This window comes from Vidua macroura, chromosome 5 (genome assembly GCF_024509145.1).
Source record: "Vidua macroura isolate BioBank_ID:100142 chromosome 5, ASM2450914v1, whole genome shotgun sequence".
In the NCBI taxonomy this organism is placed as follows: domain Eukaryota; kingdom Metazoa; phylum Chordata; class Aves; order Passeriformes; family Viduidae; genus Vidua; species Vidua macroura.
Window position 1 is genome coordinate 59044065 of NC_071575.1, and position 14148 is coordinate 59058212.

The 14148-nt window shown below is 36.5% G+C and overlaps 1 protein-coding gene across 1 annotated transcript in view; it reads right to left on the minus strand.

Moving 5' to 3' along the window:
- SLC2A13 (solute carrier family 2 member 13) overlaps window positions 1-14148 on the minus strand; it is a 142507-nt gene that overhangs the window by 36748 nt on the left and 91611 nt on the right. Inside the window, exons 5-6 of the mRNA XM_053977949.1 lie at window positions 9727-9890; window positions 5628-5748 (exon numbers count right to left, since the gene is read on the minus strand). Coding sequence (XP_053833924.1) covers window positions 5628-5748; window positions 9727-9890 — 285 coding nt within the window. The remainder of the gene's footprint in view (window positions 1-5627; window positions 5749-9726; window positions 9891-14148) is intronic.

Sequence of the window (14148 nt, forward strand, 5' to 3'; positions counted from 1 at the left end):
AGATGTGGTGAGGATGTGAAGGTTCATCTATTCTCCTCACCTACCACAGTCCTATGAGGATAATGACTCTATAAACTTTGCCTAGCCCTTAGATCACCAGGGCTATCCCCCTACTGCCACAAGCACCTTGGCAGCAGACTCTGCTGAAACGCTGACATCACATGAGAAGTGTCCTGGTCTACTTTCTTATAGGTATCAATTGCTTCTTATCTTTGATGATCTTTTTTTTCTCAATTTATAGATCTTCCAACTACAGAGCTTCTTGATTTATTCCTGGAACTGAGAAACACTGACAGTAAAGAACAGAAGCAACTGACTTAGACATGCCGGTTTTTTTTGGACAGAGTGGCTCTCTCTGTAGCATAATTTGTTTTCAAAACTATTTTTCCGAAGAGACCCTATACATAGATACTATATTTTCACCTTCCAGACAGATCAGATAAAAACCCTGTTCAAACTTGATTAAAATAATTCTTGTGTGACTAAAATCTGCAGGACTTGTAAAGTGTAACACCATTACTTTGGAAGATTTAAAAAAAATCATTCCCTAAGCATTGTTTCGGGTTTTGTTAAAAACCAAAGTCTTAGAAGTATTAGCCAAGATGTGAATTGTTAATAGGTTACTATATGAGTAACACCTTGTTTCCTCACTAATGCAGAGTTTGAGTCAAAGCATGTGGAAGACTTATCAATGGTTATAGGAATTGCATTGCACTCAGACATTATAGTTCAGGTAAGTTTCTTTTCAGATTTTTGTCTTTTAAAAGATCAAAAGATCATAATCTTTTAAATTGATGAGAGAAGTTTTTTTTTTTTTTCACTCACTTTAAAGATGTTTACTACATGAACTGACATATTCCTTCCTATCCTTTATAATTTAAAATTAAATTACAAGTTTTGATTGATAGGACCAACATGTCAACACAGGAAAAATCATTACCAAGCAATATATCACTATATTATTTACTTAATAAATTTCAAGACTATGTTGAACATAGTCTTCACAGTTCTGCAACATGAACTATTAGAATTTTAACTATACTTCATAAGAGCTGGCAAAAGCATTCTCAGACATGTTTAGCTCTTTATATATTCATAATCTTCTGACCTCAATGGCCAAAACACATTACTATATTTATTATTGCAATTCTCAGTTATCAGAAAACCAGTAGCTCAGGCACTTTGACATTAGAAAGAGAAAATGAGAATCATATTTTATCAAATACTGGTTCCATGATACAGTGACATTATGAAAAATAGCAATGCCTAGTTTGCTGATCAGATTGTCAATGAGTTCTCAATAAAATAAAATATAATACCTAATACACCTACTATATGCATCCTAAGGCTATTAAATACAATAAAACCAGCTTCAATTACTAGGTTAGCTGAGTTTTGCAGGGCTGATCACAATTACATACCTCTGCTACATTCATAAAGAAAAAATATATTTCTGTGCATTATCTATCTTACTAAATGGCTATGTTGGAGTACTAAATATTGTTGCCTTCATCTCGGTGGTGTGTATTTGTACAAAGGATCATGAACCATGTGAGGGTGACTAATTCAAAAATGAACAATAGAGTCCTTGTGTGCCCAGCACAGCTGGCACTGCCTGTATTATTTTAATCAGCCTGAAGACAATCTCTTCAGGAAGGATTCTGAGAAACTTTGTGTGCACAGGTATCATTTCCCTAAGGTATGAGGGTTGACCTAAGCTTATCACAATATTTACCATTTTCATATAGTAACTGACATGAAAAATATTGCTTAGGCGGAACAGGTTTGCATTATGTCTTCTAGAGCAGACCAAGTTTCAAGAAGTGCAGAGAAAGACATGAATAGAGAGAAAACAAGCAAGAATCCAGGGCAGCAGGACTAAGTCATTTTACAGAAATGGCTCAATGTCCCAAACAGTCACATCACTGATTCTTTAAAGATTGGGAAAAGGTGTGATGGTAGCTAATACACATGCCCTAACCTTAACCTCCTACCAAAATCAGGCAAGTTCCCAGTAAAAATGGGAACATTTATAGAGTTTTGGTAGTCAAAATAATCATAGGAATTGATAGTTCATCTTTTCACTTCTAAGGTGACAAATTTTGGAATGGTGTTGCTTTGTATTCTTAAATTTACCTTTGAGATTTCTATGGCCTTGATGATAAGTGCAGTCACAGCTGCTGAGGAGATTAAGATCAAATAAAACAGGTGGTCACACTGCAAATATCTACACAACCTTATACAGATGAGTATGAAAATGAAATTTGATTAATGGATGGTGCAGAGAGGAGCATTAACCCTGCCTCTCCTCAGTGAGATACACACCCACTTCCAGCTGTAAGGAGGCAAAACAAATTACAGTGTTTGGAGTGCTCTGCTGAATTTGAGGTATTTCCATGATTCAATTTTTTTCACAGATTAATGAATTATTTTTTGGCTGTTCAACTATAATATAGTACATTTCTAGACCAAATGAAAATACCTTATTTGATTAATTTTACGCACAGCATATCTTACTGGTTTGTTTTCTGTAGCCATGTTCAGGTGCCTTGTAACTCCATTTGCATGGCACAGCTCTTTGAGAACACAGTACTCAAGCCCTATGTGCTTTTTTGAATTAGGACAATGACTGTGCTCTTTATCTGCTAGTCTTTCTATCTTCATTGTTATTCTAGCACAGGAATTAGTCTGTGCAGAGGAATATGGATCTGAAGGAACAACAAGCAAACAGACTGTTTGTAGTAGCCCTAAGGGCTCCTTAATGGACACCCACACTTTAACCCAATGGATTTACTAACACAAAAAGCATTTTTACTCTGCACAGCATCAGTGAAACTTCTGTCAGCAAAATAAATTCTACTGATGTTTTCATAACTTATAAATACATTTTTGACACAGACAAACACAAATTATATTTAGGAAACAGCCCCACACTCTGAAATGCCCAAGCTGCAAACAGGTTTAGACTTTAAGCTTACCTCAGCTCAGAGAAGCACTGTGTCCCCATAAGAGGAAGAGAACTACGAGCTGCATTTGTGCAGGCACATATTTAAAGCAGTTACAGGGAGATGGCATTATGTACTCATCTTCTGAAATCCTGCTGCCTTTTGCTATTCCCAAACTTTCTGAGACTTCTTGAAGACTTGCAAGATACAATGCTAAGCAATCTGAGACACCAGCAGTTTTACTAGAACAAGTTAAAATATGGGTTAAGGAGCAAGGGACCACTGCCATAAATTTACTTCCCTTTACTGTGATTGGATATTCTGTTTGTAACTGTCTCTACAGCAACACCTGCTGCCCTACACAGTGCGTATCTGTACAGTAAAGATACCCATTATTCTTGGAGTACCAAAGAAAATATGCAAGATTGATGTTACTCTTACAGAGTAGACTTTTACTTCCAAATCCTCAGGTTTGGGAATCTTTATGATTCAACTTTGTAACTGTCATGGGGAATATCTCCATGGCCAAAAAGGAGAGAGAGGTGAGTCACAATGTAAAGCTTAGCCTTCAGCTTTTCTCTGGTTTGCGGTCCCCATGTCCTCTTCCTTCCGAGACCACACATGTTATACTGATGTTCTTCTAACCCATGTGGAATGCCAAAAACACCATCTACTTTCTCATGACAAAAGCAATATTTAATATTTCATTCAGCTTATTGTCAATGTGCATAGAAAGCAAGCACAGTCAGATCTTAAACAGCCTTTTCCAAGTCAAATATATGCTTCTATGTCACACCCTTCAGAAATAATTAATACTAATATTCATGATGCTGAAGGAATTCTTCTTTTGGCTCCATCTGGATCACAGTTTGGTGATGTTTTGAAGCATAAAAATTGATACAGTTTTAGGTATAGAAGTGTGAAAGTTATTATTAGGCATATCAATCCCTACTTTTTTTGTACAATCCTTTTAAATACTGGGTGCTGTAGCCTAATTCTGTGCTTTTTTGCGGGCAAATGCATCCATTTATTATTTTCAGCTCCCCTGGCTTTTGTGTCTCCCTGCTAAAGTTTAGTATAAGGTTAAAATAGAAGCACCTAAAGCTTTCCCATACATTGCTCATTATTTTCCCCTCCATTCTCTTTGCTCTTCAAACAGAGTTCCTTCTGTTTCAAAATACTCTCAAATGAAAATATTTAAATTATTTTATTGTTCTTTTTCCAGAACCTTTGAATTTTTATCTTATCTGCTTTTGCCCACTTCACATCAGAAACAGAAATCACAACACATTACAAGTATTCCAATAATTCATGAAACAACATGCCTTTATGAGAACTATCTGCTTTAATTTTTCATGCTTTTCCCCAGAAGTGCACACCATGAAAGCCATGAAAATTTCCTTCCTGACTGGCTGTGGTTAACTTGAACATGAAAATTCTGTTGAAAATTTTTCATTTTTTAAAAGTAGGACTATCCATATTTCCTGTACATAAATTTTATACAGTTTCAGGTTATATTATCCATCTAGCTTTATTAAATAACGAATTATGAGTTCTGGAAAGGCTGCATCTCCTCTCTCCAGACATCCTTTCCAAATAGTTAACTGAAGTACTAGGCAAATCCTTCTCACATTTTTCTTTTAATGTAATCTGATTCCAAAAGGAGAGCACCTTCCCCCTTTACCTCTTTTAACCAGACTACTTGCCATTTTGTAGACAGGCCCATCTCAAAAATTGCAAATTATAGCTGACTCTGTGGTAGAAAACAAGTAAAAATATACATTTTCAATATAATAATCATTATATCCTGTGTTGTGGTTATTTGTAACTATTTACACTCAGTGAACACCTTCCATCCCCTCCCCAGTTTTCTATAAATCTTCAGATTCTCAGAGTCTTTCACCTAAGACATTGCTCTGGCATAAGGAAAGCCATGAACCATATTTCTAGCCAATATAACTACAAAACTAGATGTGTACCTCTCATTTAATGATATTTATTTCTACTACCAAAAGACTGATTTTGAACATAATTAAGAATTTCTTCAGCCATTGAACTAGTCTTCTCTGAATAGGGAATTTTCTAGTCTGTCATCTAAATGAACATAAGAGCACTCACATGTGAATAAAATATAAAATATAGAAAATGACACATTCTTAGACCCCTAGAAGTAATGTTATTTGAAACCATGACTGCATATGGAAAATAGGTCAAAACCTGCACATTTATTGTAATTGTTTATTGGTATGCAATTATCTGAACATTACTTCTTCCCGCTCAGGAAAACAACAGGTAAGGAACTCATCTTCTTGAAGAGTTTACAGCTGCCATACAGGACAAGCATATGAATAACAGCAAGCATTTTTATAAATTCCTTATAAAATATTCCTGACTTTGTGTGCACCGTAACTTGTAGCAGGTATGATATATTAGAAGAGGTGTATGTGGAATTTGCCACTTAATCACCTTACTTAGTCCAAGAAATTCTAAAGGAATACTCAGAGAATTTAATCAAAAAGTCTAATTTTCTCTACAGAGGGAACTTAGGATTTTAAATTTAGCTGTCTGGTTTAGTTCTTTGTAGTAGGCTTTGTGAATAATTGTCTGTTACTCACACTAGGTTGTAAAAATTAATTGGAAACAATCTTCAAGAAGATTGGATGAATGACCATGAAATCTCACCTGTATTTTGTGCAGGTAGAGTTTTGATGTGAAGGATCTGTTGGATTAACTGTGATTCTTGGTGAGACCTGAGCTGATAGCAAAAATCCCGAAGCTAGGATAATGAGTGCTACAGCAGTACCTAAAAATACAGATAAAGAACAATGTGACACTTTTCTCCAGAGCACATGATATAGGTCTCTATTGAACTAAACTCTGCTTGGGAAAGCAAGGCACCCCATCACTATGCATACAGCATTCCCTTAGGAGTTGTGATGAGAACCTAAGAAAAATACCCTTTGCTACATCCACATCCTAAATTAGGTTTGATATTAAAGTCAAGTGCACCAGCTTTCATGTCCAGATATTAAATTAGTAGGTTGAGACTCTTTTAATCTGTGATGACTGCTTGAATGAACAGGTATTATTATTTTTCGTGTTGAAAATAATGTTGTAAAGGTGCAATTTATTAGTGGCTTTGAAATCACCATACTTTTCTCCATTCTCACACCCAGACTTGCAGGCTTTTCTGTAAAACAGAAAGTAGCATCAGCTTTTTCAATGACTCTACTTCCCTTTGTGAAACTAGAGAAATTCAACTTTTCATAAGAACACCATCAAAAAGTGCAACATATCTTGTTTCAAAGAGCACACATAACATCTGCTGGGAAAAAGTCCCCTTCCATCTTTTTGCTTCCGTTTCCCCCAACAAATACCTTGTGCACAAGCTGGACAAAATGACAAGAGGAAGATGACAAAAAAAGTTCACACTTTGTGCAACAGGCCATTACTGGAACATAACTCATAGTTTCCCTACCTTATTTGCCACACACACAATATACTGTATCATTTTAATGAAAATTGATAAACCTCACTACTCATGATACTACTGCAACTGCCTCAAACTCAGACTTATAAAACTTTACCTCTTGCTACTTGATGATGCATTGAGATCTGTGTTGTATAGAAGTTTCCTAGTTGGGAAACACACCAGAAGTATGTGAAAACCTTTCTCAAAGATAAAAATAATACCTGAAGTAGTAACATTTCTGTAATAATGTTATCTGTGAATATGCCTGTGCAGCAGCCACAGCCAACAGGCAGAAATGGCTGGACCACACATTGACCTGAACTGAGGCAACTAAGAGCTTAAACTCAGTCACAAACTATGTGTGCAGAAAGGACCTTCCATTAGATATTCCATACTTGGCTCTCTTCTAGCTATGGCTGGTAGGTACACTAATAACCTATGTTTTCAGGGCAGGATGGATCTTGCACTAGATGCCCTATACTTTCAAAATGTCATAAACCAGACAGCAAATATATTTAGACAGGGTCTTCTTATATTCATTCTAAATATGCTCTGTCTTTTAAGTTAACCAAATACACTGACACTCACTTCCAGTATCTCTGTAAGTATCTTGTTTCTTTGGAAAAGTACTGAATATGTAAACTTGGTAAATGAAGTTTAATGTTTCCATGTTGTGGATGTTTTTCTATGACGAACAAAACCAAACAATCACAGTACATCATTAGCTTAGGTGGGAAAAAGAAAAATGAAATATCCTGAAGATATTTTAGATACCCTCTGTTTCAAAAAGAGATACAAATTGTACAATGACCAAGCACCTTTCAAATTGAAGATTTCTGAAGGGAAAGAAGAAAACACAAATAAAATTAATAATACACTTGTCAGAGTTCCTGCATGTTTTCCAACTAACAGCTTTGAAGAAATAAATTAACTAAAGAAAAAGAGCAGAGGAAAGATAAAGAAATTATACAGATAAGATAAAGAAAGATATAAAATGAGACTGGAAACTGAGACAAATCAGTAATTGTAACGAGAACTAAAACAGTGGGATTTTTTTCAGAAATTTACTCTCATTTTTTCATAATGTTATCTGGAAGGTTCAATTTTTCAAAAGGCTCTAATATTTTGAGAATGATAAAGACATAATGAAATCTAAAACATCTCTGCCAAATGTTTTCAGAAAGCAGGAAAAGTTGCACGAGATTACAAAATTAAATTATAGTATATTGGCTTTTAATCAAAATATTAATGTTACTCTCTGATTATACTTGTAGTTTTTTATCTAATAAACATCTAATCAATTAGCCTTTATTAAAAAAACAAAGCCCCTCATCCTTGCAGCAGCAGCAGGTAAAAACAGTAGTTTTGTTTTCACTTCATGCAATAGGAGACTGGGGCATACCTGGCTTCCCCAAAGAACACAGAAGCTGCCAGTAATAACTCAGTGTAAATTGTAATGTCCTTAGAAATGCAAACCAAAGTAGAGCAGTAAGATATGTTTACCCCGTGAGAAAATTCAACATGGAAAACAAATCCATCAGTAGATTTAGTAATTATCATTCTATTACACAGCCCTCTTGCTAGGGAAAACACATCATATCCAACACTACCTAAATCAAATGTTGCATGACAAAATTCTAACTAGTACAGAGGGATGATATATGATTTCCTGACTGTCATTATTTGTATTATCCTTAAGGAGGGACTGTGGGATAAAACCACAGCAAGCATTAGAGCTTGGCTCAAGTGACGCTGCAGACAGGCAGCCAGCGACCAGCCACAAAAAAAGACCATTTTTACTAAACAATTACTTTGTGTGCAAACATCATTAACAAATCTTTAAATGCATTATGCTCCACTGTTAATTCTGTGTCTTATTGCTATATCCTCCTCTGGTCCATGACTAACATGCTTTGTAAGAGACATTTATATCTACATTTCGGATGTACAACCTTTGAATATGTTAAGCAGAGCCAAAAAGCAAAGAGCTCTGATAATATGAAAAGTCCATGTTGGTTACCACAGCTATACAGCTGGGTCCAGATAAGCAATAAACTCTTTGGTGGGGGGCTGGCCAGACATATGAAATTATTGGGGCCAAATAAAAAAATCAATCAATACTCTGTTTCAATAGGCATTAAAGGAGAGGCAGCACCCAAGAATCAGAAGCCTGGAGAGATCCATACCACAAAAAGACAACAGACAGTCTGGAGGCACAGAAGGACACACAAGGGAGATGTATTGCAACTGATGTGGAACAGACTAAAAGTAGCAATTTGAGATTTTGTTTCATATCTTTAAAATGTGAGAAACATGCTTTGAGTAACTGTGTTCCAAACAACTCTTTTCACTGTGGTGTTGCTGCTCTGCCTATATAAACACATTCAAATACTCAAGTGTAGATTAACTCAGTTGAGAACTGGGAATTGCACATCCAGTGACATGGCAGCTGGTGTCCCTCTCTGCTGTGCTGCACTAACTAGAAATTTGGATCCTTGACAGCAACAGCAGAACAAAATATGAAGACATTAAACGTATACAGCTAAGCACTTGCGAACTATTTCAAGAGGAGCAGTTTCTCTTTACAAAACTCTGTTCTTGGAAACAACTGAACCTTCCAGACATTCGGCCAGAGGCAAGTTTTGATAATAGATCACTTCAGCAAAAACAAGCACATAAGGCAGGAACAAGCAGAGAATTACCATCCTAACAACAGGAAACACTGAAGGCTGCTTGCTCTGCCTTTCCCTGCTTTCAAGAAAAGACTGTGTGATGAGTTATGGTGTTTGAGTATTTGGACAAAAAACCCCAGAATTCTGTCTTTGTGTATCTCATATGGGAGGTGAATTAAAATCACATTAATGTATGTAAGGTATGTACTGTACTGTCTCTGAGGTAACTATGCAGAGAACTGCATTGCTTTGTATGCTTTCTCTGGTACACCTTCATCAGATGGCTCTGAATTCCAATTAATAAGCCCAAAATTATATATGAGATTTAAAAACTAACCACCTGTGATGTTCCAGGCATTTGATTCCTTAAACTGGAAAAAAAGGCTAAATGAAAACATTGTCAAACATGACTTCAAGGAGAAAAGCACCTGAAAAAATAATCATCTGTAACTTTTAAATTAGCCTCTAGTTGTGGTATTTTACTAACAGACTTGAAAACCTGTACAATTTCAGAGAGAAGATGGCATCAACACTGTAATTTTAAAGAGGACTACTTTGGAAAAAATTGCACTTGAAATTTTATTTTCCTTTAATTAATAATAATGAGGAAAATATAATAGACTAATTAAACACTCACCTGTTAAGCTACCAAGCGTAAGTTTCCGGCGACCCATTCTTTCAACAAGCCAGACTCCCACAAGAGTAAAAATAAAGTTTATAAATGCTGTCAGTGCAGCCAGCCAGATTGCAAGCCTGTCATCTTCCACTCCTGACATCTGCAAAATGGTAGCACTGTAGTACCTGTGGAGGGAGGGAGAAACAAATAAGAATACCATTTATTTCAATTTGGCTCGTGTTATAGTTTCTGATTCAATTTGAAAAAGATGATAACAAATATCAAGTGTGACCTCTTGCATAATGCAGTTAAAGACTGACACACAATCACCCTGGGAAATCAAGCATAACCAAGGCATAACTTGCACCTGACTGAAGTTTTGACTGGAGGATATCAAGAGATGAACTGCCATTCTCTTGGCTGTTTATATTTTGTGGTCAAAATATAATGGTCAATGATATTCTGCTAGAAATGGGGTTTGCATTTTTAATTTAAATTAATCTGCCTTTCATATTCATCCATTGCTTTATGTTCTTTTTGGGATTTTAGCAGTCTGTATATTGTCTAGGGAAAGACAGCTCAAAATCAAATAGATTTTCAGTCCTTTTAAAGGTCATACAGAACTAATCTACAGCATCCAACATGCTGCAAGTGACACTTGCATCCTCTTGGTTTTATATTTTGCAGTCTCATTTCAGTGCCACTGAAGAGCACAAAACCCTCTCTATGGCATTACTTTTGTCTTAACCAAAAAAAGATTGTATTGAAATGCCTTAGCACCACACTGCAGGGATGTGAATCTGCACCCAACAGGAGCATTTGACAGAATGTTCTACTGCTTTCTAAACGGAATCAATTGTTCCACACAAACAATAACTCATAAAAAAATTGAACTGAGCAAAATGAAGAGGGAGGAGAGAGGAAGCCTTCTACCATTTTTCACAGCAATCAAATGAACACAGACTTTGTGCCCATGTTCTCAGGGAGAGCTAAAAAAATGCCCAAGGAAACACGAGTACTTTTGTTGATGCTGTAGAAGCACTTTTCAGCTTCTATTAATTTATGCTGACTGAAATACTGAATACTCCAGCCCTTGAACACCTCACAGTCAACAGGCTAGCACACAGGAATAACCATCAAGAATGTCAAAGCTTCTTCTTTTTGTCTCTGGTCAATATGTAGCTTGCTTTATGTCCCCTTGTTGTCTTAGCACCTAGATGTGCTAGCCTCAGGAATATCAGCAGTTCCCATTCCTCTATTCCAAGTACATTCTGCCTTTTACTTCATATCAATAACCCATGATGGGTAATATGCTGAGATGCCATTTAAGACAGTACCACCCATAACTGACCATGACTATGCTGGATGTTACTCCCTCACCCACAAGGCATTTAGATTCCCCCAGCCCCCTTCCTCAGCTCCTCTTCCCCAGTGCAGCCATGTGAGGCAATGCCTACACAACCAGCTGGTGGTGCAGCACGACAGGGCCTCCAGAGTGAACTGCTGGGACTGAGCACCCAGTCCCTACACGTGGTTTTGAGCCAGGCTCAGTCTCTGCCCACTCCTGGGCAACTGCAGTGACTCAGGCAGGCTCAGCTCCTGTCAAAGAGCTGCACACTTGAGATCCCAGCCAGGCTGTGATTCTTAGGGAGGGAAGATTCGTGAAGGATAGACATCAAAACATTAACGTGTCTTCACGTCCTAAGGCACTCTAAATTAAATTGCTAACTGCCTGTCAAAATGTACAGAGACCTGCACTGTTTCAGCCACCAAAATGATCCAGTCTCTGATTTCCCAATACATGTTTCTTTTTCGGCATAAGGGCAGGAAAATAACAAATGTCAAGTGTTGGCCTGCTGACACCTACTATGAAACTCCTATTTACTTCCACCACAAAAGGTTTCAGGAAGCCAAATTTAACTCAACATGTCTAAATCTTCTTAAAATCCAATTCTACTTGGAAGTCAGAAATTGCCAGTTGTCAGCAGCAATGTATAATGTACTGTCTATACAGTCAAAAAAAGCAAAGAATAAGGAATCACATAAAAGCATGTAGATCCTGCTTAATCCATACAAACATGCACCATTTGCCCCCATCATTCCTTCTGATTGCTTATTACACTCATGGGTTATATATTTTCAAATAGAAGCTTGCTCTTTGTCCATAAATAAACAGCATATTTCATTTCTGTGGAAAACAAACCAGGGAACTTTAGAATCTGCAAATCCAAATGCTAAGCTACCAAAGCCTGGGTGTTGAGCAGTGATGTTCATAGTTATTACAGCATAGCAACCTAATTTCCGAAATTTAAAAGGGCATTTACATAGATTATAACAACTACTAAATATATTTGCTCATGTTCACCTGTTTTAGTACACTCATTTTTTTATACAAGTCTGTGCAGCCCTGCCTGTATATTAATGTAACAAAACAACAGTCTTTTCAAGTTCTTCCTGACAAGGGAAAAAACCTACGTGGTAGGAAAAGGTTAAATTGTGGTATTATACAAACACAGCTAATACTGCAAGTCCTGCAGGGAATACAGCTTCAGTGACAAAGTTGTGCAATCCTAGCTTATTTTCTAAAACGTAAAGAAAATTTAAAAGACACGTGAATCCTTGAAATTTTTAAGCAAATACTGTATCTTAGAAAGTAAATAAGTACATGCAATTACAAAGCCACACAAAGTAATTGAGTTGGATATACACAGAAAGATTTTTACTATACTTGTTTTCTGAGGATGTCAAAATTATCAAGAAATTCAACATTATGAATTGTTATATCAAAAGGTGCAGCACATTGAAGAAAAATAAACCCAAAACCACATCCACATTCAAGCCTCCTCAGAGTAATCCTTTGGCTCTATACTGAAAATGCACAGTTTTGAAGGAAATGAAGCACCTGAAAATACTTTCCCTCCCTTTTTTCTTTTAATGAGTCAGGGTTTCTTTAAAAGCTACAATGTTGAATGTTTAAAGAAAAGGATAATTTCCTCCCTTCAAGCAGATCTTACAACAGCTCTGGATGCATCAGGGTTCCCAGCTTAGCATTTTCAGCAGTAGAGAAGCTGCCCACCATGCCAGGCTTTGTAGCTCCCAGGGAAAATCAATGTATCAATGTTTGCCGATAAGGTGCCATCACTGCTCTGAGTGTCCCCATCTTCCACAAGATGCTGCTCCAGCCCACCTGTCATACTAAGTCTACTCCAACAAAGTTTCTGCCTCAGGATTTCAGCCTTTTTAGACAGAATTTATAACTCTTGCAAAAGTAATGAATAAATCTAATCTCTCTTTACAGAAATCTGAGGAGCTTTTCAAGGAAAAGGCTGCCATATCATCTCTTCTATAATGGATTTTTCAGAATCAGTACCTGGGAGGCAACCTGGGGAGCTGCCACTATACACTTAGACTAAATAAAACCTTCAAATGCTTTCAAATTGGCAGTAATGGTGTATTGTGTTATAAATGCTTTCAGCACAGACTGAAATGACATAGCGAATGCCACTTATTACAATCAATATATTATGGTAATACAAACACAGAATTTAGTACTGCTTGACAGGTAACTGTATACATCCAACAGGTTCTCTGATTCAGCATGTGTTATCCATGTACAAGGTATGTGAAAATTATTTCAAAATTACCATATAATTATGGTAATTAAGAAAACACAGGATTTTTTTTAGTGTCCAAACAGACTAAACTCTATAGCTATTAAGCAAAATAAATGTACCAGTGTTTGACAGGGATTAAAAAGCTTTAGAGGATTAAGATCACCAAGATACACAAAGAAATTAACTTCCTTAAGTTACCACAGTACTGTCACACACCTATTGGGTCAGATGAAAATACTGTTGCAGTATCTGCTGTGAGATTGAAAAAAAAATACTTTTTTTTAAACTTATTTGCTCTGCACAAGATACCTCTTTGCCAACAGTCAGTGTGCTTTTCAACCTCACTTATTTCACCTACTCATATGGGTCCTTCACAGGTTTCATGTGAAACTTTAGGGGAGAGAAATTGTTTTGTTCTTCATAACAGAAAAATAGTAAATACAAAGAGCTGGTTCTATTTATGAAAAGAAAAAAATATTAGGCAAGAAAATAATACCAAACTATCTATCAGTCTGCAAAATAGTGCTCTGTAAATTTTTTAGACAGAACCCTGCAGTTAAAATCCATTGAAGAGGTAAGTTGAATTTATTGAAGAGGCAAACTGAAAAGTAATAGGCAGAGCTGAAGATTAAATGAAAGCACTGGAAGGAACAAAGTCTTTATCATCCTCCTTCTCTTCCTAAAACAGAGATCAGTTTCCAGCACAGAAAAAATAGGTTGGAGTCCATAGCACTTGTATGTTTCGCACTGCAACAAAAAGCAAAGTAATATCAACTTTTCCACCTTGTCTTTAGTGTCTTACTCAGTACATGAGTGCTTAATTCTTCAT